Source organism: Danio rerio, chromosome 11, assembly GCF_052040795.2.
Source record: "Danio rerio strain M-AB ecotype USA chromosome 11, GRCz13ab, whole genome shotgun sequence".
In the NCBI taxonomy this organism is placed as follows: domain Eukaryota; kingdom Metazoa; phylum Chordata; class Actinopteri; order Cypriniformes; family Danionidae; genus Danio; species Danio rerio.
In genome coordinates, this window is record NC_141031.1 from 11,779,810 (window position 1) to 11,807,710 (window position 27,901).

The 27,901-nt window shown below is 35.2% G+C and overlaps 3 protein-coding genes across 5 annotated transcripts in view; 2 read left to right on the top strand and 1 right to left on the bottom strand.

Moving 5' to 3' along the window:
* pla2r1 (phospholipase A2 receptor 1) overlaps positions 1 to 27,901 on the top strand; it is an 868,273-nt gene that overhangs the window by 417,265 nt on the left and 423,107 nt on the right. The window lies entirely within an intron of this gene.
* Positions 1,717 to 16,195, top strand: krt98 (keratin 98). Of its 3 annotated transcripts, none has more exon segments than NM_001102641.1 (8): positions 6,246 to 6,636; positions 9,019 to 9,101; positions 9,187 to 9,343; positions 12,869 to 13,027; positions 14,879 to 15,004; positions 15,416 to 15,633; positions 15,749 to 15,776; positions 15,873 to 16,195. In NM_001102641.1, coding segments are annotated over 7 exon segments (1,086 nt in total). In that variant the 5' UTR covers positions 6,246 to 6,312; the 3' UTR covers positions 15,768 to 15,776; positions 15,873 to 16,195.
* krt15 (keratin 15) lies at positions 18,000 to 20,703 on the bottom strand. Its single transcript, NM_213523.2, is given in 7 exon segments — positions 18,000 to 18,227; positions 18,312 to 18,532; positions 19,099 to 19,224; positions 19,337 to 19,498; positions 19,585 to 19,741; positions 19,834 to 19,916; positions 20,121 to 20,703. Coding segments are annotated over 7 exon segments (1,392 nt in total). The 5' UTR covers positions 20,622 to 20,703; the 3' UTR covers positions 18,000 to 18,085.

Consider the following 27,901-nt stretch of genomic DNA (forward strand, 5'->3'; position numbering starts at 1 on the left):
GGATATGTCAGATTCCTGGCTTTACGGGTTTCTGTCATATGTCTTATTGCATCAGAGATGGCTGGCATGCAGACAGATACTGTGTACTGTTCTCACGATGCCAAACGTCTGATGACTTTTATCTGCAACCATGTTATCACCTGTTGTGGAAGGTGTGACTACTGATGGGAGTGTGATGTGAAAAGACAAAGGTTGTCTTGTTCTCTGTAGCTGGCAGCACTTACTGTAGTAGCCTAGTGCACATGCACTGTGTGTTTTTAATATTGTAGGGAGAGAGACTTTTTATAGCTATATCCTGTTGGCTGACAAATTAGTATATCCCCTGAGGAGACAGACAGTTACATTGTCTCTTTATTTTGCTGTGGTTAATGCCTTTTATTTGTTCTGAATTAGTACCAATAGAAGCCAAGACTGGATTGATGTCTGTATAATTGGTTCAATGCTTTTGAAAAAAAAAAAAAAAAAAAAAGAATTAACTTAAATTTAAATGTAGTTTATTTCTTGGATAGCAAAGCTAAAGTTTTCAACTCTAATCTTCAGTTTTAAGTGATCCTGCTGAATAAATATTTGTAACTAACTGCAAAAAATTATTTTCTTATTTAGATCTTTAGTCCAAATACCTAAAAATTCTTAAATCAAGAAGAATTTTCTAGACAAGCTAAACTTATTGTTATGTTTTAAGAAGTAATATGCCAAAATTGAGTTTTTCTTAAAACAAGCAAAATAATTTGCCAATGGGGTAAGCAAAATAATCTTAAGGAAGAACAACAAACTTTTAATTTTTTTATTTTTAGATATTTGGACTACAAATGAGACAAAAAAAAACTAAGTAAGAAAAGCATTTTTTTTGCAGTGTCCTTAATGTTATATTTCTTCAATAATTTATTTATTCATTTTCCTTTAGCTTAGTCTTAGTCTATTTTAGAGGTCGCCACAGCAGACCACTGAGCCAAGCCGCCTATAGTTAACATAATTTATTTTAAAAGAATTTTGATAAGTTTATGCAATCATATACCTTAAACCTTTTAATGGCAGTCTACATACACTTTAATTTACTATAGTTTATTCAATATTTATATATATACTGTATATGTATAAAAAAGATTCCAGCTGCATGTTTACTTTCTTATATAAAGGTGTTCAAAAGCCAGCAGAGCTGTTTTCATAGTAAAGAAAATTAGAACTTTTAGGGTGTATTTCTCTTCATATGTAAAAGCATGTCAAAATAAAGACAAACTAGTCAAAGCACCTCTAGCAAAATACTAAGATTAAACAGACAGTTTTTTAAAAGCCACTCTTATAGCCACCCCTGTGTGATATTAATATCTTAAACTAAAACTATATGTTTTTATATATATATATATATATATATATATATATATATATATATATATATATATATATATATATATATATATATATATATATATATATATATATATATATATATATTCTAAGCATACCTATTTTTACTCTTTTAATTGGATGGACTAATTTTTTTTTTCCTATATTGTTTCATTCTGACCCAGTTTCAGAGACAAATGAAATATTACTTCAAATATTCTAAAAATACACTTAATATACACATAAATTCACTTAAAGATCAAATTAAATACATCATATAAACTACTTGTGCATTTAAAGTTTACTAATGTTACTTATAGTTATAGTACACTTAGATTAATTGTATATACTAAAAGTGGGATTTAGTCCCAAGTAGTAATCAGTTAGTACACTGACAATATTGAATACTTACTATGTGAAGTATTACGAACAGTAATATATACTTTAATATTACTTCAGTATATTTTTTTCGTAAGGGCATCAATGACCAAAAATATTCAATGATAAAATCTCAAGAGCGTAGATTCGCTCTTGACATTGGTGGGGACATACATTCCCAGAGCGCATGCATTGAACAGCAGAAATTCAGTTTTGCACTTAAAAACATGAATAAAGAACTTAATATTATAAAATAAACGCTTCCTAATATAAATAACAATCACGTCCCATGCTGCAATAGTCAAGTTGATTTGACTGCAGTCGGGCTTTGAGGAGGTAAGAATGTTGAGAAATTTAGAGAGGTGTGTGACGCAATTTAACAGTTTTATCTCGATTGTTGATTTTCATAATTATGGAGGCCAAAATCAAAACCGAATTTAGATTAGTTGATTAATAGTATTATAATGAACTCGTAGTGAACTTGACTTTGTGCACGTGTAGGTTACTAAGGGTTAACGGAGTCATTTAAGTCAATTAAATTATTGGTAGGGACATTCAGTAATTGGTGGTTATTGGTGGGGAAATGTCCCCTCGGTCCATGCCAATTCTACGCCCTTGATAAACCTCTTTTAGTGATATACCAAATTTGACCCCAGAAGCCAAAGTTTTGCTTAGTATGTTTTAGTGTGGTATATTTGCATTGCATTCTAACAGCAACAGAAATTAGATTTTCCAGCAGCGACACTCTCCATCAGGTCAGTGTTTAAATTTAGGCAGGAAAATAAATGATTGTGACATAGCATCACCTGGTGGCTAAACACCTTTACTGTGGCATCAGCCACTTCAACACAAACATTTTACACTGTTCACAATCTGTGGATTTAAGCCTGTTTTTCCCCTTTTGTCTTAAGCTTTATATGCTGGATTTTCAGTTCCTTTTATTGTTTCTCATTATTCATAACTGAATAGTTGTTTGATCAAAGCTGACAGAAGAGGCATTTTTATCAAAACACACCCAGTATGTGGCATCCACCTTAAATCCTAGAATGAATCACAGTGACACCTCAAATACACTCCGGTTCATGATCAGTGATCTGTGTGTATGACCTGTTCATGCTGAACTAGATTTGTTGTTCTTTCTTGACACTTGTTTAAAGGTATAGTTAATATGATGGCATAATTCACTCAGACAGATAAAAATTACTTGCTTTGTTTTGTGGAATACAAAATGAGAAATGTTGAATGAAGGTCTTTTTAACCCAAAGATTTTACCCAAATTTGGCTGGAAACAACCCAGTGTTGTATGGTAAATAAAGTTAGAAGCTTAATGAACCTTTGTTTTAAAGAGTGTGCTAGCTGAAACAGCTGCTGTATGGTTTCGTCATACATGAAAACTGAACGTAACCTGGCTTTTTGAGCTCCAAAACTGGCTTACAATAATGTAAAAAATAAAAATCTGAATAAAAAAATAGCATAGCATAGAAAAGATGTTCATATTGGTCTACTTAAGAATAAAGCATGTCACATCATATTATGCATGTAACATCATATTATGTTTAAGATGATTATTATTATGGCCATTTTTACAGACAACTGTGCATTTTTTTAACTTTACCATACTAATGCGCTATACTGTTTTTAAATTTAAAACCAGAATTGAAAAGATTATATGCAATGCTTGTTCACACTGTCATGACAAAAACAGACGTGATGTGAGCAAAAAAAAAATTGTTGTCAAATGCCGGATTGTGAAAAACAGTAGACGTACATGACAAATAATAATGTCAGATTCACAGTATTACCCAGATGAGCTATGACTGAATTGGACACACAATGGATTTCTCAAAGACAGTAGAAGCAACACAACACTTGTAGGTAACATGATAGTGATGGATATTATTACGTATATTTGGAATTAATTCTCATCTTCATACAAGATCATAGCATTTTTGTATTTTTAAATTATGTACATATTCAAAATGAGTACCTATGAAGTGTGTAAATTTAGACAGAGCCTTTATTCTAAGCAATTGCTTTGTTTTTCAATGCTTTGTTTTTGTTTCCTAAGTTTTGTTTGTTGTCATAGTTACTGATTAAGTAGCACAGCTGTTTCTTGTTGAGTGTGGTTTTCTTAGCTCAGTGTCAGGTATTTATCTTTGCATGTGTTCGAAAATCATAAATCTCTTGCATTTTACTCTTCCAGTTATCCGTTTAACATGTAGCCATCATTCTCCACAAAAGATTACAGTGCCAAGCCCAGGTACAGCAAGTTTAGGTCTAATCTTTTCAGTCATCTAAATCGTATGTTTGCTCTCTCATATAAATGTTCTTGAGCTCTTGCAACATATATTCTAGCAAAAAAAATACGTCAAGATGAGATGATAAATCTGGAAAAGCAGCATTCTGATGTACAAGCCACCTTACAAAAAGCATTTTTAATGTTTTGTTTTATTTTCAGACTAAAAGTGAAACTAACTTGGTTGATAAGATTGTACATTATGAAGAATTCAAAAATACACATTTCACATGTTTAAAAAAAACAACAAATAACAGAGAATAGAGTAAACTGATAAGCATGTTACATGAGGAGAAAATTAGTTTGTTGTTGTCATATTGAACACTGTGAACTTCTGGTGTGAGAGTCATTCTACACACCCTCATTAGAAACACACACTTGTTTACCTACTGGTGTCAGTTGTTCAGGTATTTCTTTCACATAAAACTTGTCACATCAAGGAGACATCATACATCAATATAAAAGTAACTAAAACCTTGTTTTTATGCCATGCGACATTCACAGCTCTATGCTCCAAAGATGTTCATGAAAACAGCCTATACACAAGACGGCCACTTTATTAGGTACACCTGTCCAACTGCCTATTAACACGATTTTCTAATCAGCCATTCACGTGGCAAAAACTCAATGCATTTAGGCATGTAGACATGGTCAAGATGATCTGCTGCAGTTCCAACCAAGCATCAGAATGGGGAAGAAAGGTGATTTTAGTGACTTTGTTGGTACCATACGAGCTGGTCTGGGAATTTCAGAAACCACTGATCCATCTCTAGGGTTTACAGAGAATAGTCCAAAAAAGAAAAAGTATCTAGTGAGTGGCAGGTCTGTGGGCACAAATGCCTTGTTGGAGAATGGGGAGAATGGCCAGACTGGTTCGAGCTGATAAAAAGGCAACAGCTACTCAAATAACCATTCGTTACAGCCAAGGAATGCAGAAGAGCTTCTCCGATTGCACAACATATTGAACCTTGAGGCAGATGGGCTACAGCAGCAGAAGACCACACCGGGTGCCACTCATGTCAACTAACAGGAAACTGGGGCTACAATTCACACAGGCTCACCAAAATTGGACAATAGAAGATTGGAAAAACGTTGCCTCGTCTGATGAGTCTCGATTTCTGCTGCAACATTCGGCTGCTAGTGTCAGAATTTGGCGTCATCAACATGAAAGCATGGATCCATCCTGCCTTGTATCAACAGTTCAGGCTGCTGCTGGTGGAGTAATGGTGTGGGGAATATTTTCTTGTCACTCTTTGGGCCCATTAGTACCAACTGAGCATCTTGTCAATACTACAGCCTATGAGTATTGTTGCTGACCATGTCCATCCCTTTATGACCACAGAGTACCCATTTTCTGATGGCTAGTTCCAGCAGGATAATGCACCATGTCATAAAGCATGAATCATCATAGACTGGATTCTTGAACATGACAATGAGTTTACTATACTCAAATGGCCTCTACAATCACCAGAGCTCAATCCAGTAGAGCACTTTTGGGATGTAGAATGGGAGATTTGCATCATGGATGTTCAGCCGACAAATCTGCAGCAAATGTGTGATGCTATGATTTTAATATGGACCAAAATCTCTGATGAATATTTCTGGTACCTTGTTAAACCTATGCAATGAAGGATTAAGGCAGTTCTGAAGGCAAAAGGGGGTTCAACCCGGTACTAGTAAGTTGCACCCAATAAAGTGGCCGGTTTGTAGTGTTGCTTAGATGTGTTTTGAATTGCACATTGTATTTATTTATTTATTTTTTATCTAATTTTGACAGAAATGTCTGTGATTTCAACAAAAAATACATGGATGGAAGATTTGTAATTTTTCTACTAAATTATTTACTTGCACAACTACTTAGAGTAAGATGCCATTGCTAATTACAGGGCATAATTCAAGTAAAAGTCCTTCACTAATTCTCTAGGCCACAACAGATATCTAATTTGTTGACGCACAACAAGACATTTGACCGAGTCCCACACCTGGGTGTGTTTGTTTTAGAGAAGCATTTGATTTTCCGATAAATAAAAATGCGATGATAAGAATTCTTGATAACTCAGTCCAGGGCAGGAAATGTCACAGTTTGATTCTAAAGAGCATAAAAATGTTGCCATTCGGGTTCTGAAGGACAAGCGTTCATACCCACCTGTTCCTGGGAAACAAAATGTCCTCTCCCCTCCCCCAAAGACTGGCAGGTATTTAAAGATTTTTGAAATCTGACAAAGTCACAGTCAAAAGCTTGAGTCGTTTACTTGTCTCCCACTTTGGCGTTTCAGTTTGACCAGGACAAAACCATGTCTTTCACTTCTAACTCCAAAACTCTCAGCGTGTATGGAGGAGCTGGTGGTCGGGGAACCCGAATCTCATCCCCCGCCGGGTTTCTTAATTCTTCTCCAAGAGGCTTTAATCTGGTTGATGGCTTAGACTTATCTGCTGATAAAAAGGCCACCATGCAGAATCTGAATACTCGTCTGGCCTCCTACTTGGAGAAGGTACGCTCACTGGAGAAAGCCAATACTGAGCTAGAGCAGAAGATCAGTGACTGGTATGATAGTCACGATGACGTCACATTCGACCACACAAACTTCCAGGACACCATCCAGGATCTGAGGAATGAGGTGAGTTATTATAAAACTTTCTTCCACCATGCATTCATATCTGCAACTGATCATCAAAGCTGGAAAAGCCGTTGCTAACTCAAAAACGTCACTTTAGAACTTAGTATTTTAATTATTTCAATGCTCTGTATTGTCTTTATTTTGTCTGTTTACTTTGCCACATCCACAAACCAAATATTGCCTTTAGATGTACCAAAAAATTAATGATATTGCACATATAACTAGAGACATCTATCAGACTCCAAAATACTGACATTAGGCACGGTTTCCTTAAATCAACCCCAAGCTAAATTGTCCCCCTCCCCTCTACCCCGATGGCCCACACTCACCCTGCATTTATACCTTCCAGCCTGAGAATTCTTACATCATAGATGATGCAACTGTTTAGTTAAACAGAAATGGAAGTGCTCTCACTCACTCACTTGTTTTGCATCATTTTAAGTCGCTTGGGATGCACATATTAGGAGGTTTGCTGAAGTTGGCAGATGAAGTGCAGCATGACTCTATAACTGTTTGTGTTACTTGAAACTAAGAATGAGTAATAAATCAATATGAAGCAGTCCTTAAACATCGTGTTGTTTCTTCAGTTTTATGATTGGGCAAAGTCAACAGAACCATGCCTTGGCCATTTAAAAAGCAGGTAGCACATTTTGATGACCAGATTTTGCTACCAGTGTAAATTTTATTGACCTACCTAATGCCTAACCCCAACCTCAGAACCATTCAAATACAGTGTTGATAGCATAATCAGATAAGTAGGATAAAATGTCAGGACACCTGCTAATCAAAACACTCACACTTGGAAAATGAACCAGGATATGGGGATTAAACATAAATGGATCAGATAACCTAGTGTGTGTACACCCAAGTTTCCATAAGAAGGGTCCTTATGCTACGCACAGATGAAGAAGCTGCAACAGTACTGATACTTTTAGAATACTCGTGGCCAATCAGATTTGAAAAACAGAAAGAATTGTTGTGTGTACATATACACAACCTGACAAAAGTCTTGTTGTCGATCATAGTTGAAAGAGAAAGGTTGATCATTTGGAAACATAGCAGAATGTGGATTTTTCCAATAAATCATGTTAAACTGCACCCAAATAATCGCAAATACTGCAAAAGACCTATTGGAACCCACATGGACCAAAGATTCTCACAGAAATCAGTCAAGTTGGTGAAGGAAAAATCATGGATTGGTGTTACATTCAGTATGGGGGCGTGCAAGATATCTGCAGAGTGGATGGCAACATCAACAGCCTGAGGTATCAAGACATTTGTGCTGCCCATTACATTACAAACCACAGAAGAGGGCAAATTTTTCAGCAGGTCAGCAGTCCTTCTCATACTTCAGCCTCCACATCAAAGTTCCTGAAAGCAAAGAAGGTCAAGGTGCTCAGGGATTGGCCAGCCCAGTCACCAGACATGAACATTATTGAGCATGTCTGGGGTAAGATGGAGGAAGAATTGAAGATGAATCCAAAGAATCTTGATGAAATCTGGGAGTCCTGCAAGAACGCTTTCTTTGCCATTTCAGATGACTTTATTAATAAGTTATTTGAGTCATTGCAGAGATGTATGGATGTAGTCCTCTAAGCTCATGGGAGTCATACACAATATTAATTCTTTTTCCACTGCACCATGACTTTATATTCTATACTGGACATTATTTCTTTTAAGTGATAAGACTTTTGTCTAAGCAAAGTCAGGCCTTGCTGTCCTATCTAAATAATTAAAAATCAAGACATGATCATATTTTATTTAATTTCATATAAGCTACTTCTGATACCAAATGATCAACTAAGTTATTATTTGTTTTCCTAAAACTTGGACTTTTGTCAGGTAGTGTATATCAGCATCAATGCCAGTTCCTTGAAGAACCTTACATTGGAGAGGTTTTAAAAAAAATTTTTTAAAGATCTGAAGAACCTTTAGATTATAAGAAATTCCTTTTGTGCATTAAAAAATGCCAAACAATACTACATTTTTAAGAGTACAGCACAATATATAGAATACTGCTTTATATGCTTAGTATGACTAAAACTATGAAGCAAAGTAACGTAATAGCTTATTAAGTACATACAGTATTTTTTACTTGGCAAACATGTTCAGAAACAGACTGAACAAGATTTTATCAGGTTTGTGGCCTATGCTGAATTCCACAGACACACAGAAAACTGCTCTGAAAATAAAACAACTCTAGGTGCCAGATCATTTATTGCGTAACAAGACAAGTCATTAGGAATTCAATGTTGCGGGGCATATTTTCTGTAAACTCCCAAAAAGACTGACAAGTCCTTGGCACATGCTTTTTAGAGTATGTAGAATCATTTGTGTTAGGCAGTAAATATCCTTTTACTATATTTATATTTTACCTGGCAGTTTAACACACGTTCCCAAGACAATGCCAAACTCATCCTGGAAGTGGATAATGCCAAACTGGCTGCTGATGACTTCAAACGAAAGTGAGAAACTGAATATTCATGTCTTGGAATTGATTTAACTGATCATTAATTGGTAAATAAAATTATGAATCATCATCATTCTTAGGTATGAAAATGAACTGGCCATGCGTCGGGAAATTGAAGCTGATACTGGAAATCTGAGGAAAATTCTGGATGAGTTTAGTTTGAGTCGTTCGGATCTGGAGTTGCAGATTGAGGCTCTGAAAGAGGAATTCATCGTACTGAAGAAAGACCACAAGGAGGTACGATATATCACACTTATTTCCCATCTTAACCTGCATCTGTGAAGAAACATCAGTGGGGCTTTATGGTTCAATTTGTAAAAACTCTTTTTTTAATTTCATCCAATTACACAGAAGTCACTTGACTGGTGTTTAGATCAACAGTGTTTTATTATATACTCTTTAAAAAGAAAAATCTAACACTTATATTACCATGACAGGAATTCTATTGGGGGCATTGAACATGAGCATGGTCATTCAGATATTCCACCCACAAATTGATTCCTGTTTTACACAAAGCTGTTATGTAAGCCCAAAGACGGAAACATTTCCACTGCACTGTATACAGTAAATATCACCATGGTGAAGTGGTTTGGTGATGTGGTTTGTGTGTAAACAAAGCATTTTTTGTGTCTTTCTTTCCATTACATTAAAACTAACAAGTTTGCCAACCTTTTTATTATTCATTTTTTTTCCCTGACTAAAGTATATTTTAAATATAGAGTTAAAGGCAAGATTATAAGCCTTCCTTTGGAATTTGGATTTGAATTTGGAAAATACGATGTTAACATAGTAAGAAAATTTGCACAGTATTACTATAATATTGTTTATTTGGAAAAACAATGGTTGCTCATAGTTTTGCTGGGGGCGGGGGGGGGGGGGTGTTGAATCAATATTTAAAGGGAATATTGTTAAACCCCTTGCCAAATGCAAGGGGTTTAACAATAGCAATGCCAGTGACTCGCGACCCCCAATATCTTCTGAGGTGGTTATAAATAAAGAAACCTTGCAAGCAATGGCGCGCACACACCAATAGCCCCAAGTCTATTTTTTGTTGAGTTTTTTGTAATATGTGAGTGCTGTAGATGTGCCAGAAATTTTAACCTGGTGTTATAAAATCAATCTGCTTCATCTGACGCTATTGCTTTGTCTTTAATATAATGTAATTACCCCAGGGGTCGCAATCCAAAAGAACAAGTAACTACAAGCTATAGTAACTATATACAGGAGTGTATTGTAACTATAAATGACTATTTTTTCTTTTCAGTAGGTTATGGATAAAATATTGTAATTATTATGGTTTAATAAAAATAAATAGATTTTTAGTAATCACCAGGCAACCACCCCCCCCTCATTGTCCTGCGACCCCTCGGGGGGTCCCGACCCCCACTTTGAGAACCTCTGGGCTACTGAACAGTCTAAAGATTTGCCTAGTTATAATCTAACTTGCATAGTTAATCTAATTAACCTAGTTAAGCACTTTAATTACACTTTAATCAAGCAAAATAACTAGAAAATATTATATACTATCATCATGGCAAAGACTAAATTAATTAGTTGATAGAAATTAGTTTTTGGCACTCTTGTGAATATGAATATGTGAATGTTGTTGAATAAATGTCACTGTTAAACATCATTCGGCAAATGTTTTTTAAAGTATACAAATTTCACAGGAAGGCTAATAATTTGTACTTCAACTGTATGCTATTATATATAATATTTTGTAACTGTAAGGGTCAATAAAATAAATTTTTAAATAAAATAATTTCACATAATAAATATTTTTTTCTAAATATGTTTTAGTGTATGCTTAAGATGAAAATATGTTAAAGGTTTTGATTTAGAAGAAACAAGTTGAGAAATAGCTTACAGAACAGAGCAGCATAAATGTAACTAATATATAACTTTTCAAATAAAGCTGAGATTTTTGTCTAGATGTGTGACAATATTTGTTTTTCGCTCGTTTAAAGTAGACAGTTTAGAATCCAAATAAAGATTTTCCTAAAGGATCTTAAATATATGTTAAAGTATTTTCTTAGAAAAATGTAGGCAAATCCATTCTAAAGGCTTTTAAATATTATTGTTAAAATATATTTTAAAAAATACAAAAAGAGCAAAAATGTGCTTGTTAAAATTTTTTACGGTATTTGCAACATATTCAGTTTTATTTTATTTTATTTTAAAAGAAATATTTAAAAATATATTTTTTGCTCTAATGGATTGTTTTATGTTGTTACTTATCTATCATAATTATCCAAATTACTTTTCACAGCTACAAATGGTCGTTTTAAATATTATGTTTATGAATTGCTACATTAGCATTCGTGATCCATGAAATTTTCTACAAGGGGATACAAAGTTGCACAAGGCTGATCTTGGAGTTTGTACTTTTGAAAAGTGACATTCAGTTGCTTTGTCATGACAAATTAGTTCCCATAGACAACACTCAGCAGATAGCAGTACTGCTCAGAGGGAGTTTATACCTTCTGAAAAATCTCAACTCAACTGAAAAGTAAAGTTATGGATCGTTTCCTAAAGTGAGAACTCCTCAAATACCAGCCCTCCAACAAACAGACAGAAACACACCCACACAGAACACAGGACAAATCCTCCGGAAATTACAGACTCGTAACTGATATCTAAGTACAATATTGACTCATATTGATACACAATATTGATAACAGTAGCACTCAATCTTTAAAGCTGATACTTTTAGATTTCAGTGAATGCTGCTAAAGCACAGATAAAAGTGTAAGGAGTCCTTCAACAGTTCAAAAGAGGCTTTTTTGCTGTTGTTTTTAGAATTCACATACACATTTCAAAAAAAAAAAAAAAGATTTTGTACAAGAGTATTTCTCTAAACCTGCTGTAGATGGAAAGAACATTTATTTTTCTCCCCTTATAAAAACATGTGAAAGACAGATTGGTTAAGGTTAAGTTACTATAGCGGCCCATTCTGTAAGTGGCCTTTTCAGAGATAAGAGTTTCCACACAAGAAAAACACACACAGGGTCATTAAGAGTGTTTCTTCCTTCCTTCGATTTTCCCTTTTTCCTTTGGTTCTGCTGCTGCTGCTCTGCTGGGGATTTCCGTTCCATTACATCATTATAATCTAAACAGTATTATCACTTGAGCTTCACGGGTCTACAAAAGGTCATCCATCATTCATGTATAAACAAAATTAGACACATACACATAAAACTAAAAAGCTTGATTTAATTGCCAATGTATAGAATGCTTTTATAAAATCAACAAATAGGGGTAATATTAAATTACACTTAAAGGGATAGATCACCCGAAAATGAAAATTTACTTACTATTTACTCTTCTTCAAGTGGTTCCAAACCTTTGTGAGTTTTCTTTTCTTCAGTTGAACATAAAAGAAAATATTTTGAGGGTAAATAAAAACCTGTAACCATTGACTTTCATAGAAGGAAAAGCAAATATATGAAACTCAATGGTAACATTTTTCAAAATATCTTCTTTTGATGTTAGAAGAAATAAACTCAAAAAAGTTCGAAACAAGTGCGAGTAAATGATGACAAATTTTGGGTGAACTATTCCTTTAAAATCTCACTTGAAGTAAAGATTAGATTTCACTCTTCTGAAATTGTTCAAACATGTTCGGGATTAAAAGACTAGCTCATCCCACCACTTCCATGGCTTTTTAAATTGATTTTAATCTACAGATAGAACATTAGTAGCATGTCTGCATCATATTACAATCCATCTCAGTGCCACACTTTCTGACTTGTGCTTTTACAGAATATCACCTTGACTATTGAGACTGGCGGTCAGGTGAATGTCTCTGTGGACGCAGCGCCCTCTATGGATCTGAATCAGGCCATTGATGAGATCCGACAACACTATGAGACTGTGACACAGAAAAACCGTGAAGAGCTGGAGTCCTGGTATGAAAGCAAGGTGAAGTAAAAAAAAGAAAACTCTTGCACTCAACTAGTTTGAATTTTTTTTTTTACTACTACTACTTACTACTATTTAATACTAGTATTTGGTTTTACCACTGCTACTGCAAAAAGTTTTTAATTAAACCATGGCAACCACAAATGAACCACTGATAATTAAATGTATAATTTAACCATGGTGCTTGTAGTAAAAGGTATGGTTATACAGTTTTTGTTTGTTTGTTTTTTTTTTAGCAATTGTTATTGTTGTTATGCAAAGAAAGAACACTTTTACAAAAAAAAAAAAAAAAAAACTACATCAGGAACAAAGAGGGTTAAATAAGTTCAAATCACAGGAAAGGATGTACGTTTATAAGACTTACCCCCCAAAAGGACTCTTAATATGCAATAGAATTTTGAAAATAATTCATAGAATTCACATACACATCAAAATCTATTCTGAGAATTTTTTTTTTTTGTGTGTATGTGAAATTTTAAGGTAAAATTTAGTAAGACAAGGCAATAAATTAATAATACATTAATAAAGAGAAGTGTCTAGTTTCAATATAGGCATATATATAGAAGTTGGAAGTTAGAAGACTTACTTTTTTTTGTATAAATATAAAATGCTTCACACTGTTTTCCCACTATAAGTTCCATACTTTCTCCATTAAATCAAAGTTCAATACCCATTATTTTACTTAAGTCTATTAAACTACAGGTGTGAAAATAATAGATTTGCTAAATTTGAGTTTTCAGTTTAACCCCATAGATTTAGTCACTCATCCATGATTAATAAAATAAAATGGCTTTGTAGCCCTGCAAAAAAAAAAAAAAAGCACCTTCTTACTTTGAGTTTTTGTCTTATTTCTCATCCAAATATCTAATATCTGATCATTCTTAAGTGAAGAAGCATTTTCTAGACTAGCAAAAATAATCTCTTGAGTAATAAATCAATAATAAATCAAAATGAATTGATTTTTATCTTAAAACAAGCAAAATAATCTGCCAGTGGGATAAGCAAAATAGTTTCTTGTTTTTCCTTTGAAATAATATTATTTTGCTTACCCATCAATGGATTGTTTTGCTTGTTTTAAGTAAAAACGTACCTCATTTTGACTTAATATTTCAGAAACAGACAAAACAATTAACTTTTCAAGAAATGCTTCTTGATTTAAGAATTTTTACATATTTGGACTAAAAACCAGACAAAAACAAGCATGGGAAGCATGTTTTTTTTTTTTTTTTTTTGCAGTGAGTGGAATGCAGTGCACATGTTATTATACAGTTAGAAGTCAGAATTATTAGCCCCCTTTGAATTTTTTTTGCTTTTTTAAATATTTTTCCAAATGATATTTAATATAGCAAGGACATTTTCACAGTCTGATAATATGTTTTCTTCTGTAGAAAGTCGTATTCGTTGTATTTCGGCTAGAATAAAAGCAGTTTTTAACTTTTTAAAAACCAGTTTAAGGTCAAAATTATTAGCCCCTTTAAGCTAAATATTTTTCGATAGTCTTCAGAACAAACCCTCATTATACAATAACTTGCTTAATTACCCTAACCTGCTTATAGTTATCCTAATTAACCTAAGCCTTTAAATGTCAATTTAAGCTGTATAGTAGTGTCTTGAAAAAATATCTAGTCAAATATTATTTACTGTCATCATGACAAAGATCAAATAAATCAGTTATTTTTTAATTACTCATTTAATCAATGAGTAATTAAAACTAATATGTTCAGAAATATGTTGAAAAAACCTCTCAGTTAAACAGAAATTAAGGGAAAAAATAACAAGGACTAATAATTCAGGGGGTTAATAATTCTGATTACAACTTTAGTTGTTTTATCATTTTTATATTAACCACAGATGGCACCAATGCAACAGGAGGTGAGCAATCATAATGAAGAGCTTCAGGACAGCAGAACTGAGCTAAAGGACTTAACAAGCACCTTACAAAGACTGCAGATTGAGCTGCAAACCCATCAGAGCATGGTAAACCTGTACACACTTACAAACACACAATTGATTTTATTGCAAAAGAAGAAGAAGAAGAAGAAGCAATGCAGCATGGTTAAAAGTCTGTGGCAACATGTCTAGGCAGAACGTGCTGTGCCAGGCTGTTTCAACTGTCCGTGAGTTCCAGCCTCACCCCTTTTAGTTCGCCAACCAGAACTTTGCCAGCTTTACAGCAGTCAGGGGAAATGTGCTGTAATTTCCTTTGCTTACTCATTTGGAAGGACAAGAGATAGACTGTTCAAACAGGAGATAGTGTCTACAAAAATATCTGTTTTACACTTGCACCAAATAACATTAAACAATGCTGCGTGTGAATTTTGCTCAGTAAATTACAGATCATTCATTATTATTATCAATCTAAATATATGCATGTATATAAATTCACAGAAGTCAAACCTTGATGGGCAACTAGAGGACACAGAGGCCCGCTATGGGAACCAGTTGGCTGGGCTTCAGACCACTGTTTCCAATCTGGAGGACCAGCTTAGCCAATTTCACGCTAACATTGCTAACAACAAAGAAGAGTACGAAACCCTGCTGGACGTAAAGACCAGACTGGAACGTGAGATTGCAGAATACAGGAGACTGCTGGATGGAGAAAAGAGGTGATGCTTGCGATATTCATTCATAATAATTTTATGATTTAATGGATGCTGACTTTTGTGGAAAGACATGTTTAATTAATGCTTTACTAATACTATCTCAACATCTGTTTTTCAGTGAGAACCACAGTAAGTGAATATCTATAGTGAGTAAAACAATGATAAACAAGGTATAAATGCATTATATGACTGTGAAGCATTGGAGTGCACTGCTGATTAGACATTTTCTCACTGTCTTTTAGAACTTCTGACCAAAACCATCACAGTGATGGAAACCGTTGTGGATGGGAGGATTGTGGAGAGCAGCGAGACTGTGGATGTTCTTGAACTTGATGACTAATCTAGACTAATCTTTTCAAAAACGCAGTTCAAATGAGGACATCATTTGTATTACTAATCCTTTCTGTTCAAACCCAGGGTGCTTCAGCTGTTGCAGAAGACATACCCTTCACTGACACTGAACTGACACTGTTTTAATTCACTATAATCTTCTATGTGAAGCTGCTTTGACACAACTACATTGTAAAACTGCTATAGAAATAAAGATTAATTCAATTGAATTGAACAAAGGTCCAGGATTTGTCCCATAATGAGCTCATTTGTCCTATTTTAACTGCTATGCCATCATAAATAGTAAAAATAACCCATCAAAAAAGAACAAGCGGAATCCTATGTTGGCTGTGATTTCAGTTAATTAGATTTGGTCAATGCTAATAAATATTTGTATGAGTCCAACATCCAACTGTCTTTCGCTACTGTATTTTAAAATAGATGAAGCATTTTACAAGTAACTTTTATTCTAAATTTCTTAGCAATATTTTTTATTGAAATGGCCAAATTCCGACTGAGGAAAGTTGAATGTGCTGGTCAGTTTGTTATTTTGTTTAATAACTGACAATAGGCCGCAGTTTTTAATTTAAAACTTTTTTTCTAATGATATATGATAATAAATTTGTATTTTAAAAATAAGTATTTTATATATTTTTTTACATGTCTTTATTCTAAATGTTTAGGAAATATTTTTATACTTTTATATTATATCAACAAATGTGGTTATGATGACCATCCAACAAGCCAAGCCAATCACACAAAATTAGGAAGAAACCGGAAACTGAAAAGATGCGTGTACATGATAATTTAAGAGCGTTTTGGACGTTAAGATGAAATGTTAAGTTTTACATTGTTGAAAACAGTTATTCAAAAGTATATATTAAATGTGAAATATTTTTATTTGTGAATATATTGTCAGTGAAACATTTTTCAGTGTTTATTTAACTCATTTGCTCATTATCTCATTCATTCATTCATTTTCTTGTCGACTTAGTCCCATTATTAATCCGGGGTCGCCACAGCAAAATGAACAGCCAACTTATCCAGCAACTTTACGCAGCAGATGCTCTTCCAGCCACAACCCATCTCTGGGAAATATCCACACACACTTTCACACACACACACTACAGACAGTTAGCCTACCCAATTCACCTGTACCACATGTCTTTGAACTGTGAGGGAAACTGGAGCACCCGGAGGAAACCCACACAAGGGCAGGGAGAACATGCAAACTCCACACAGAAACACCAACTGAGCCGAGGTTCAAACCAGCAACCCAGCAACCTTCTTGCTATGAGGCGACAGTACTACCTACTGCGCCACTGCCTCACCCTTGCTCATTATCTGTTTTCTTTTAAAGTCTTTAAATTTGATATTAAGACTTGAAGGGCAAATAATTAATTTAATGTATAGGGCATATCATTCAATAAATATAATTCAATAAATATCACCTAATTAATTACATAAATTAACATCTGCACTGAACAAAATGTTTAGCTCAGCCTTGTTTGCTTAATTTGAACAAGAAAAAAAAATCATTCTAAAACATTAAATAAATGTTATAGAAAGCAAAACTTTTACTTTCTTAAGCATCAACAAATTGTTAAAACACCAATTATTTTTTTGTGATTGTTTTTCTTTACAAATAATGCTTCAGTTAATGATCTGCCAGATAGAACCACATAATTCTAGGTAGAAAATGACTTTTTAGAAGTAAAAGTTTCTTTCTGCATTTGCCTTGTTTTTTTTTTTAGCCCAATTTGTACATTTAAGGGAATTTGGATAATTTACATTTAGAGTACATTTAGGGTCTCTGTCATGTTAATGTATGAAAGAGAACTGTTGGACGCATATTGATTGCTGTATGGAATGTAAAACTTGAAGGTCAACATCTTAAAATCATTTAGAATGCAGACAGAACCTTATGATTCCAGGGCGATAATATGTCAAATGAAATGTATTGCATCACAATTTGTATTCAAGAAATGTGAATCAAGAATGTTCATACTGGCTTAAAGCAGTAAAAACACCCACAACCATTTTTTTGTGCCATCACTGATTTTATTCTCAACATCAGTCCCTGAAGACTGGTGAGACAGGTGAAGAGCAGTGTTTGATTTTATGTTTATTTTTTACTACTTGACACCACTTGTCCATCGACAATATCTTCCACTATGGTCTTCACAGTGATGCTTTTGGTAGAGCTGCTGCTGGTGCTGCTGGTGCTGCTGCTGCCACCACCACCACCTCCACCAGTACTTATCATGCTGAAAATGAAAAAAAAAAAATCTGTTATTGTATGTTTCACACAAGCACACTCACATAAATATCCATCTTCCAACATCTCTTACCTGCTTGCTCCCCCATCCAGCAGTCTTCTGTACTCCGCAATCTCCATCTCCAGTCGGGTCTTGATATCCAGCAGCATTTTGTACTCTTGGCCCTGTCTGTCCATATCGGCTCTGAGCTGAACAATCTGCTCCTCCAGATTTGTTACTTGAGTCTGCAGGTGCATCAGCTGCCTGGAGAACCGCGCTTCAGTGTCCGCAAGAGTTCCCTCCAGAGATGCTTTCTGTAGAATAGAAAGGAGGTGGCAGGTATGTATTACTGTAAAGTGAGAGATAGTGACCATCTTTGGTGGAAGTTGTACATGTTCAATCAATCAGCTGGTAAATAAACAGCTTAAATCAGTGTGAGATGGCTCTGCTGCTTCTATCAGGTCAATTGATTAAGATTATCTTCAATTATATATCCAAAATATGGCCTTTGTGTTATTTGTTTCTTATGTGATGTTTGAAAATGCACGCAAACAAGGGGAATCAGCTTGAATAAGCGAAGACCTGCAAATTTGCTTAGTATGGTTTAGAAAAGTGGTGTTCAAACTTGGTCCTGGAGTGTGCTGTAGAGTTTTGCTTCAATACTCATCAAACACACTTGAACCAGCAAATCAAGCTCTTACTAGATATACTAGAAACTTCATGTCAGGTGTGTTGAAGCAAGTTGGAGCTAAACTCAGCAGGACACCGGCCTTCCAGTACTGAGTTTGAACACCCCTGGTTTAGACTGTTTATTTCAGCTGTGGTTTTAAGGAAACCATCTTGACTCAAGATGTTTCCTGACACACTCACACATACTTACCTTGCTGAGTTCTGACTGTAATTCAATCTCCAGGCCTTGAAGGGTGCGTCTGAGCTCAGTGAGCTCAGTTTTGGACACTTGAATTGTTTCTGTACTGGCAGCAACCTCCTTAGTCAATGTTTCTGACTGCAAATAAAGAACATTTATACATTAGTCAGCCATCACTTATGGTCAGAGTTTGAAGGATGGATTGTTCCAGTTTTGTTTAAAGAACACAGATTTATTTGCCCTTATCTACCTTGGTTTGGAACCAGTTCTCTAGGTCACGCTGGTTTTTGGCAGCAACATTCTCATACTGCTCACGGATCTCAGCCATCACATGATTCAGATCTACCTGTGGAGCTGCATCCACCTCTACATTCACTGATCCTGACATCTGAGAGCGCATGGCTGCCAGTTCCTACAGAGAGAAGAATTTTAGGATGACATGCTTCTGAGGATAATAGTGCCTTACGTTTGACTACCTTCTCGGCTGAGAGATTTTACCTCCTCATGGTTCTTCTTGAGGAAGATAAGCTCCTCCTTTAAGCCCTCAATCTGCATCTCCAGGTCAGATCTGGCCAGCGTCAGCTCATCCAGTAGTCTCTTCAGCCCTGCAATGTCTGCTTCGACAGATTGACGCATGGTCAACTCATTCTCGTACCTGAACGAAGCAAAACAGAACGGTTTATCTGTGACATTTACCTTCATTGTGAGACACAAAAATCATTTTCAACAAAGTATGTTTTTATTTACTTGGTCTTGAAGTCATCTGCAGCCAGTTTCGCATTATCAACTGCCAAGTAGACTCCTCCGTTCACACGGGTGGCATCTTGGATCTGTCAAAGATAATGAGATTTTTTTAAACACATCTTCCAAATTTTAAATCATGCTATACATATATAAAATATTGTCTTATTTTTGTCACATGCAACCACTGAACATCAACAAAAGAGCACACACAATGAGGACAGGACCACACCCATAATCCTGCAGCTATGAAAACAATGCCTTGTGCAAGAGATGTTTTAAAGTAGCATTACCTTGTCCTGCAGGTCCTTGATTGTGGCCTGGTAGGCAGAGTAATCTCTCGCAGCAGGGGAGGTTTTGCTCTCCAGAAACTGTCTGATCTTCAGCTCGAGATCTGCGTTGGCCTTCTCCAGCGAGCGCACCTTGTCAAGGTAAGTTGCTAGACGGTCGTTCAGGTTCTGCATGGTTGCTTTCTCATTGACGGTCACGTTGAGGTCCATATCACCTCCTCCGAAGCCTCCTCCAGCACCACCACCGAACCCGAAACCTCCTCCACCACCAGCACCTCCACCAAAGCCAAAACCTGCTCCTCCGCCACCGCCAGCTGCAGAGGAGATACGGACCCCACGGCCTCCTGCACCCCCATATACACTACCAGCACGCATGGAGCTAATACGGCTTCCTCCACCCATCATTGAAGAGGAAGACATGCCTCCAAGAGAAGCACCCCGCAGGGAGCCTCCGCCGAAGCCCCCTCCAGAGGACACATAACTACGGCTGCTGAAGGATGTCATTGCTGCGGTGCGGAGGAGAGTTTCTTTTTTGCTGGAGGGAGAGGGAATGCGGCGCACAGACCAGGCTGATTGATTTTTATATGTTTGTGAGATGAGGTAAGGGGTGGGTGGAGGTGGAGATGGAGGAGGGGGTGAGGGGAGAATATGAACACAAAACTTTACTCTCCGCCCAATGCATGCCCAAAGGCAGAGGATCTGGCAGGTGAGGTTATTGTTGAAATGAAATCTTAAGAGCTCATAGCCCAGGGATATGTGCAGAACAGATGACAAATGCATGCAGTAACTGAAAATATGCATGCATATATCACTTGACAACATTTGTCATATAGGACGTGTGATTGTTTTGATTTGTGAACTTGATTTTCCCATGCATGTCGACAGAATAGCTTGTGCTACAGCTGGCTGTGTTACTGACTTCATAACATGTGTGCTGACAGGATGACCTGCACTTGCCAGCGGTGTCTCCAGGACAACGGAGTGCTGGATGTGATAAACACTTATAAACAGCAGGCTAAAAGCACACAGTGAAATGGGCTCTTGCACATGGAATGCAGCCAGCTTCCCCAAAACAGACCTCCCTTTGTCTTTTCAAACATGAACAGAACAAAAAAAAAAAAAATAGCAAGAGAGAGAAACATTTTCCGAAGTGAACTTTTACAGTTGACAAGAGGCATCTGGAGACTTATAGCATGGTGCATGGTACTAACAGCTTGCGTAACAATTTTTTTTCTTCCGAGAGCTTGAGCCATGACTCAGATGCACCGCTTAGAAACACAGAAAAACTTTCTTGTGTGCAACAGAAATTCTCTTATTTGCTAGAAACTTTCATCTGAGGGCTTAAAGGAGTAGATCACTTCCAGAATGATTGGTCATCATTGGTTATGTTTCCATCCACTTACTTTTTTTTTTTTTGTGCATTTTGGAATAATGCTGGTAACATTTTACAATAACAGTACATGAATAATGGCATATTAATATGTAAACTAAACATTACTTTATTATGATTAAATGATGAGCTAAGGCACACACTAATCATGAACTAAATTTAACAACAACATGATTCACATGAGTTCATGTGTAAATAATGGCTACCTAATTACCTTTTAGTACATTTTGTTATTAATATACTAATTACATTTAAGCACAAGCTAAGTGTAACCAACATGACCTCATGAGCCATTAATGTACATTTACGTCATGACTTTACTTAAAGGGGCACAAAAGGGACTCTGTTTAAACTGTTGATGTTGTTGTTGCTGTTAATTAATGTTTTAATTAACATTTAAGTTTAAGCTAAATGTATCTAACATGAACTCATGAGCTGTTAATGTATAATTATGTCATGACTTTACTTGGAGGGGCATATCATCATTAACTCATCAATGACTACTCATGAACTCCTGTTTTTTAACTATTCATGTTGTCAATAGATGTATTAATTAACATTTAAGTTTAAGCTAAATGTATCTAACATGAACTCATGAGCCGGTAATGTATAATTATGTCATGACTTTACTTGAAGGGGCACATCATCATTAACTCATCCTGATTTACACATGAAGTCTTTTGTTTAAATTGCTGATGTTGTTAAATAATGTATTAATTAACTTTCAAGTTTAAGCTAAATGTAACCAACATGATCTCATGAGCTGTTAATGCAAAAATACAGTTGAAATCAGAATTATTAGCCCCCTTTTGATTTTTATTTTCTTTTTAAAATATTAACCAAATTATTTTTAACAGAGCAAGGAAATTTTTACAGTATGTCTGATAATATTTTTACTTCTGGAAAAAGTCTTATTTGTTTAATTTTGGCTAGAATTAAAGCAGTTATTAATTTTTTAAAAACCCTTTTTGGGACAAAATTATAAGCCCCTTTAAGCTAATTTTTTTTCGATAATCAACTGAACAAATCATCGTTATACAATAACTTGACTAATTACCCTAACCTGCCTAGTTCACCTTATTAAGCTAGTTAAGCCTTTAAATGTCACTTTAACCTGTATAGAAGTGTCTTGAAAAATATCAAGTAAAATATTATTTAGTGTCATCATGGCAAAGATAAAATAAATCAGTTATTAGAAATAAGTTATTAAAACGATTATGCTTAGAAATGTGCTGAAACAATCTTCCCTCCATTAAACAGAAATTGGGGAAAAAAATAAACAGGGGCGCTAATAATTCAGGGGGGCTAATAATTCTGACTTCAACTGAATGTCATGACTTTACTTAGAGGGGCACATCACCATTAACTCATCCTTAGGTACTTATGAACTCCTGTGTTTTAACTGTTCAGGTTGTTATTTATTATATTAAGTAATTGATTAATGTATTAATTAACCTTTAAGTTAAATGTAACCAACATGAACTCATGAGCTGTTAATGTATAATTATGTCATGACTTTACTTGGAGGGGCACATCATCATTAACTCATCATTAAATACTCATGAACTCCTGTGTTTTAACTGTTCATGTTGTTGATCAATATATTAATTAACATTTAAGTTTAAGCTAAATGAAAGAAACATAAACTCATGAGCCGTTAATGTATAATTATGTCATGACTTTACTTGGAGGGGCACATCATCATTAACTCATCCTAATCTACACATGAACTCTTGTGTTTAAACTGCTGATGTTGTTAATTGACGTATTAAATAACATTTAAGTTTCAGCTAAATGTAACCAACATGAACTCATGAGTTGTTAATGTATAATTATGTTATAACTACTTGGAGTAGCACGTCACCATCAACTCATCCTTAACTACACATGAAATCTTGTTTAAACTATTGTTAAATAATGTATTAATTAACATTTAAGTTTAAGCTAAATGTTACCAACATGAACTCATGAGCTGTTAATGCAAAAGTATGTCATGACCTTACTTAGAGGGGCACATCACCATTAACTCATCCTTAAGTACTCATGAACTCATGTGTTTTAACTGTTCATGTTGTTATTTATTATATTAAGTAATTGATTAATGTATTCATTAACCTTTAAATTAAATATTACCAACATGAACACATGAGCTGTTAATGTATAATTATGACATGACTTTACTTGGAGGGGCACATAACCATTGTTTCATCCTTAACTACCCATGAACCCCTGTGTTTAAACTGCTGATGTTGTTAATTAATGCATTAATTAACATTTAAGTTTAAGCTAAATATTACAAACATGAACTCATGAGCTGGTAATGCAAAATTATGTCATGACTTTACTTAGAGGGGCACATCACCATTAACTCATCCTTAAGTACTCATGAACTCCTGTGTTTTAACTGTTCATGTTGTTAATTAATATATTATGTAATTGATTAATATGTTAATTAAACTTTAATTTAAATGTAACTAACATGAACTCATGAGCTGTTAATCTATATTTTTGTCATGACTTTACTTGGAGGGGCACATCATCATTAACTTATCCTTAACTACTCATGAACATGTTGATGTTGACACTTTTCTATTGTTATGCACATTAACACACTAGTTGAACGTGCATAAGAATGGGTTAATGAAGATGTGCCCCTCCAAATAAAGTCACGACATAATTATATATAAACAGCTCATGAGTGTGATGGTAAAATTAAGCATAAACTAATGTGGAAAATAATACATTATTTAACAAGCAATCATGTACTAACAAGTAAATAAGGTAGGCGTTAATTACACATTAACTCATGTGAATCATGTTGTATTAAAGTTAGTTCATGATTAGCGCATACCTTAACTCATCATTAATACGTAATAAAGTAATGTTTAGTTTACATATTAACACATCATTATTCATGTTCTGTTATTGTAAAGTATTTCCAAAATGCTTAATCGAAATGACCAGATGCACATATACTTTGAAAATGCGCATATTAGGATAACCTTTTTATCTGATAAGAAGAAATATGCATAAACTCAGATGGAAACACATGAATAAATTACAGCAAGCACATCAAAATAGTGATTTGATTTTGTTTTAAAAGTTTATATGATAACAAAAATGGGCGTGATGGGATAGCATTATTGACAAACCAGCTCAGCAACAATATTTTACAAAGTCTGATATGTTGTTTTGCTCATTCTAAAATGACTTAGCCAAAATCTGTCATCATTGTGGATCCTTATTATTATCTTACATTACCTCCCAGAACTTTGTTGAGCAATCTGCGCTCCCAAAGATCAGTTTCAAGCCTTTTAAGGCCACTGCGCATTCAAATTTCTTTTTTCTTTTTAATGTTTGGCACCAGTTTATCCAACCTGATCTCACGAGAAAACGTAAGTATTTTACGTTTTTTGTCAGATTAGTGGCTACTTCGTACGAATTCTTACGAGTTCAGTCAAACAAAATTGTAAAATTTTTAAAAGAAGGCGTGGCAACCCACCACTAAACCCAACCGTCATTGGGTGATGAGCAAATTATACTAAATTGTACGAATTAGACCGTACGAATTCAAACAAATTAGCCACTAAATTAAAAAGTTACGAATTGCTGTGAGTTTCGTGTTGGTTTATCACAACTATCACAGCTTTGTTTGCAAATATTTTATGCAGTATTCCAGTTTTGCACAGAAATCTAATTCAGAAACATAACTATTAATGGGCGACATGGTGACTTAATGGTTAGCACTGTTGCCTCACAGCAAGAAGGTTGCTGGTTCGAGTCCTGGCTGGCTGGCCTGGAGTTTGCATTTTCTCTCTGTGTTGGCATGGCTTGGCTCTGTAGGTTTTCCCCCACAGTCTGAAGACATGCGCTATAGATCAATTAAATTATCTAAACTGACTGTAGTGTATGATTGTATATGCAGGAGTGTATCAGTGCTTCCCAGCGCTGGGTTGTGGATGGAAGGGCATCCGCTGCTAAAACATATGGTGGATAAGTTGGCAGTATATTCCCCTTTGACGACCCCTGATAAACTTAGGGACTAAGCTGATGGAAAATAAAAAATTAATGAATAAATAGCTATTGACTTCCAGTTGTTGTTCACCATTGAATTCTATGGAATTTTTCCCCACTCTGCAAGTCAGTTGGGCGCATCAGCTATTCATTTACCAACATTTTTCTAAATAGCTTTTGTGTTTAGAAAGAAATTTAGGTCTAAGTGGAGTCTGAGTAAATGATAAGAGATTTGTCCTCCTGGAATTGAACTACTTTAAGTTTTAATTTAGAAAGCATGATAAATTAATTTATTTCCATCATCACTTATTGAAGTGCCACTGCATGAAGAAACAGGCATCAGTAGTGTAATTCCTAGTTTGATCAGATTTACAAAGGCTACATTGTACTTTTGTTTAGCTGTCATTACACAATCAAATGAAAACAATGGTGCAAAAAGAGTACCGTACACAGTTCTAGTGTATCTATCAAATCATTCATCAAGTTGAACTGAGTGAATGTGCCTGAGGTTAAGAGGTGTAGAATGATGTGAACTCCATGAGACACTGAATGACAAGATGAATATGATCCATGTGCTGGTTCCAAGCAAGCTCTTACCTGCTTTATTTTTAATTGCAAATTCAATGAATGTCCTACCCAGATTAAAAGATCACGTTGTTACTACAAGACCGCCAGCTTATTGATTTACAAGACGTATTTATGTGTGTGCTTTTGGGAGCACACCATGCTGGCATTAATCTATTAATCTCTCTAGTCTTAGGTAGCCTTTTATTTTCACTCTGAAATTTACTGCTGTTAAAAGCAGTGAACTATAAATGTGACAAAACAAAGCACAAACATTTTGCTTACCAAAATATTGCAGTATAAAATCTAGTTTACCTCTCACCTCTCAAAATTTATTGTGGTGATAATATAATATATCATGAAATGTGTGAACTCTTATTAAACTACAGTAGTGGTTCATACAGTAGTTTTATATTACAAGTCTATTTGCAAGTGTTCTATTAGTGTACTGTTAGTTAAACACTAGTTTTCTAGTGTTATACATCAAGTGAACTTCACACATTTTTTCACTAAGATAAGCTTGCGTAAAATTAGGGAACTTACAGTGCATTCAGAAAGTATTCATAGCGCTTCACTTTTTTTTCTACATTTTTTTATGCTACAGTCTTATTCCAAAATAGATTAAATTCATTTATTTCCTCAAAATTCTACACACAATACCCCATAATGACAATGTGAAAAAAAAGATTTTATGAAATAAAAAAATATATATTTAAAAAGAAATTATTAAAAATAAAAAACCTGAAAAATCATATGCACAAAATTATTCACAGTTTTTGCTCAATACTTTGTTGATGCACCTTTGGCGGCATATACAGCCTCAAGTCTTTTTTAAAATATAACACTACAAGCTTGGCACATCTGTCTTTGGAAAGTTTTGCCCATTCCTGGGTCCATGCCCATCAGTTTGGATGGGAAGCAATTTTCAGATCTCTCCAAAGATGTTCAATAGGATTTAGGTCTGGGCTCTGGCTGGGCCACTTAAGGACATTCGCCGAGTTGTTGAGAAGCTACTCCATAGATATTTTGATGGTGTGCTTTGGGTCACTGTCCTGCTAAAAAATGAAAAGTTGACCCCAGGTCAAGAGTACTCTTAAGCAGGTTTTCATTCAGGATGTCTCTGTACATTGCTGCATTCATCTTTCCCTCTATCCTGACTAGTCTTCCAGTTCCTGCTGCTAAAAAACATCTCCACAGCATGATGTTGCCACCACCATGCTTCACTGTAAGGATGGTATTAGCCTGGTGTTGAGTGGAGCCTGGTTTTCTCCAAACGTAACTTCTGGCATTCACTCCAATGAGTTCAATTTTAGTCTCATCAGACTAGAGAATTTTATTTCTTATGGTCTGAGAGTTCATCAGATGCTTTTTGGCAAATTCCAGGCGGGGAGTGGCTTCTTTCTGGCCACTTTACCATAGAGGCCAGATTGGTGGATTGCTGCACAGATGGTTGTCCTTCTGTAAAGTTCTCCTCTCTCCACAAAAGAACGCTGGAGCTCAGACTGTCATGATTGCCATCAATCTATGTTGGAAAAGGTCACTGGTGAACTACAGACCCATAATGAACTACAATTACCTACATTCCACTTTACACACACTGGACTCTATTTCCATTAATCATACATACACACACACACACACACACACAAACACACACACACACACACACACACACACACACACACACACACACACACACACACACACACACACACACACACACACACACACACACACACACTCAGCTGAAACCCGTTATCATAAATTGTTTGGACTATAAATACATCTTAAGTATCTGAGTTCATTATGGAGTTTC

Coding starts and splice junctions, on each gene's coding strand:
- krt98 (XM_087271686.1), top strand. CDS start 6,313: ATGTCTTTCACTTCTAACTCCAAAACTCTCAGCGTGTATGGAGGAGCT. Junction 9,344..12,868: donor TGAAGAAAGACCACAAGGAG/GTACGATATATC, acceptor GTGCTTTTACAG/AATATCACCTTGACTATTGA. Junction 15,005..15,415: donor TGCAAACCCATCAGAGCATG/GTAAACCTGTAC, acceptor ATAAATTCACAG/AAGTCAAACCTTGATGGGCA.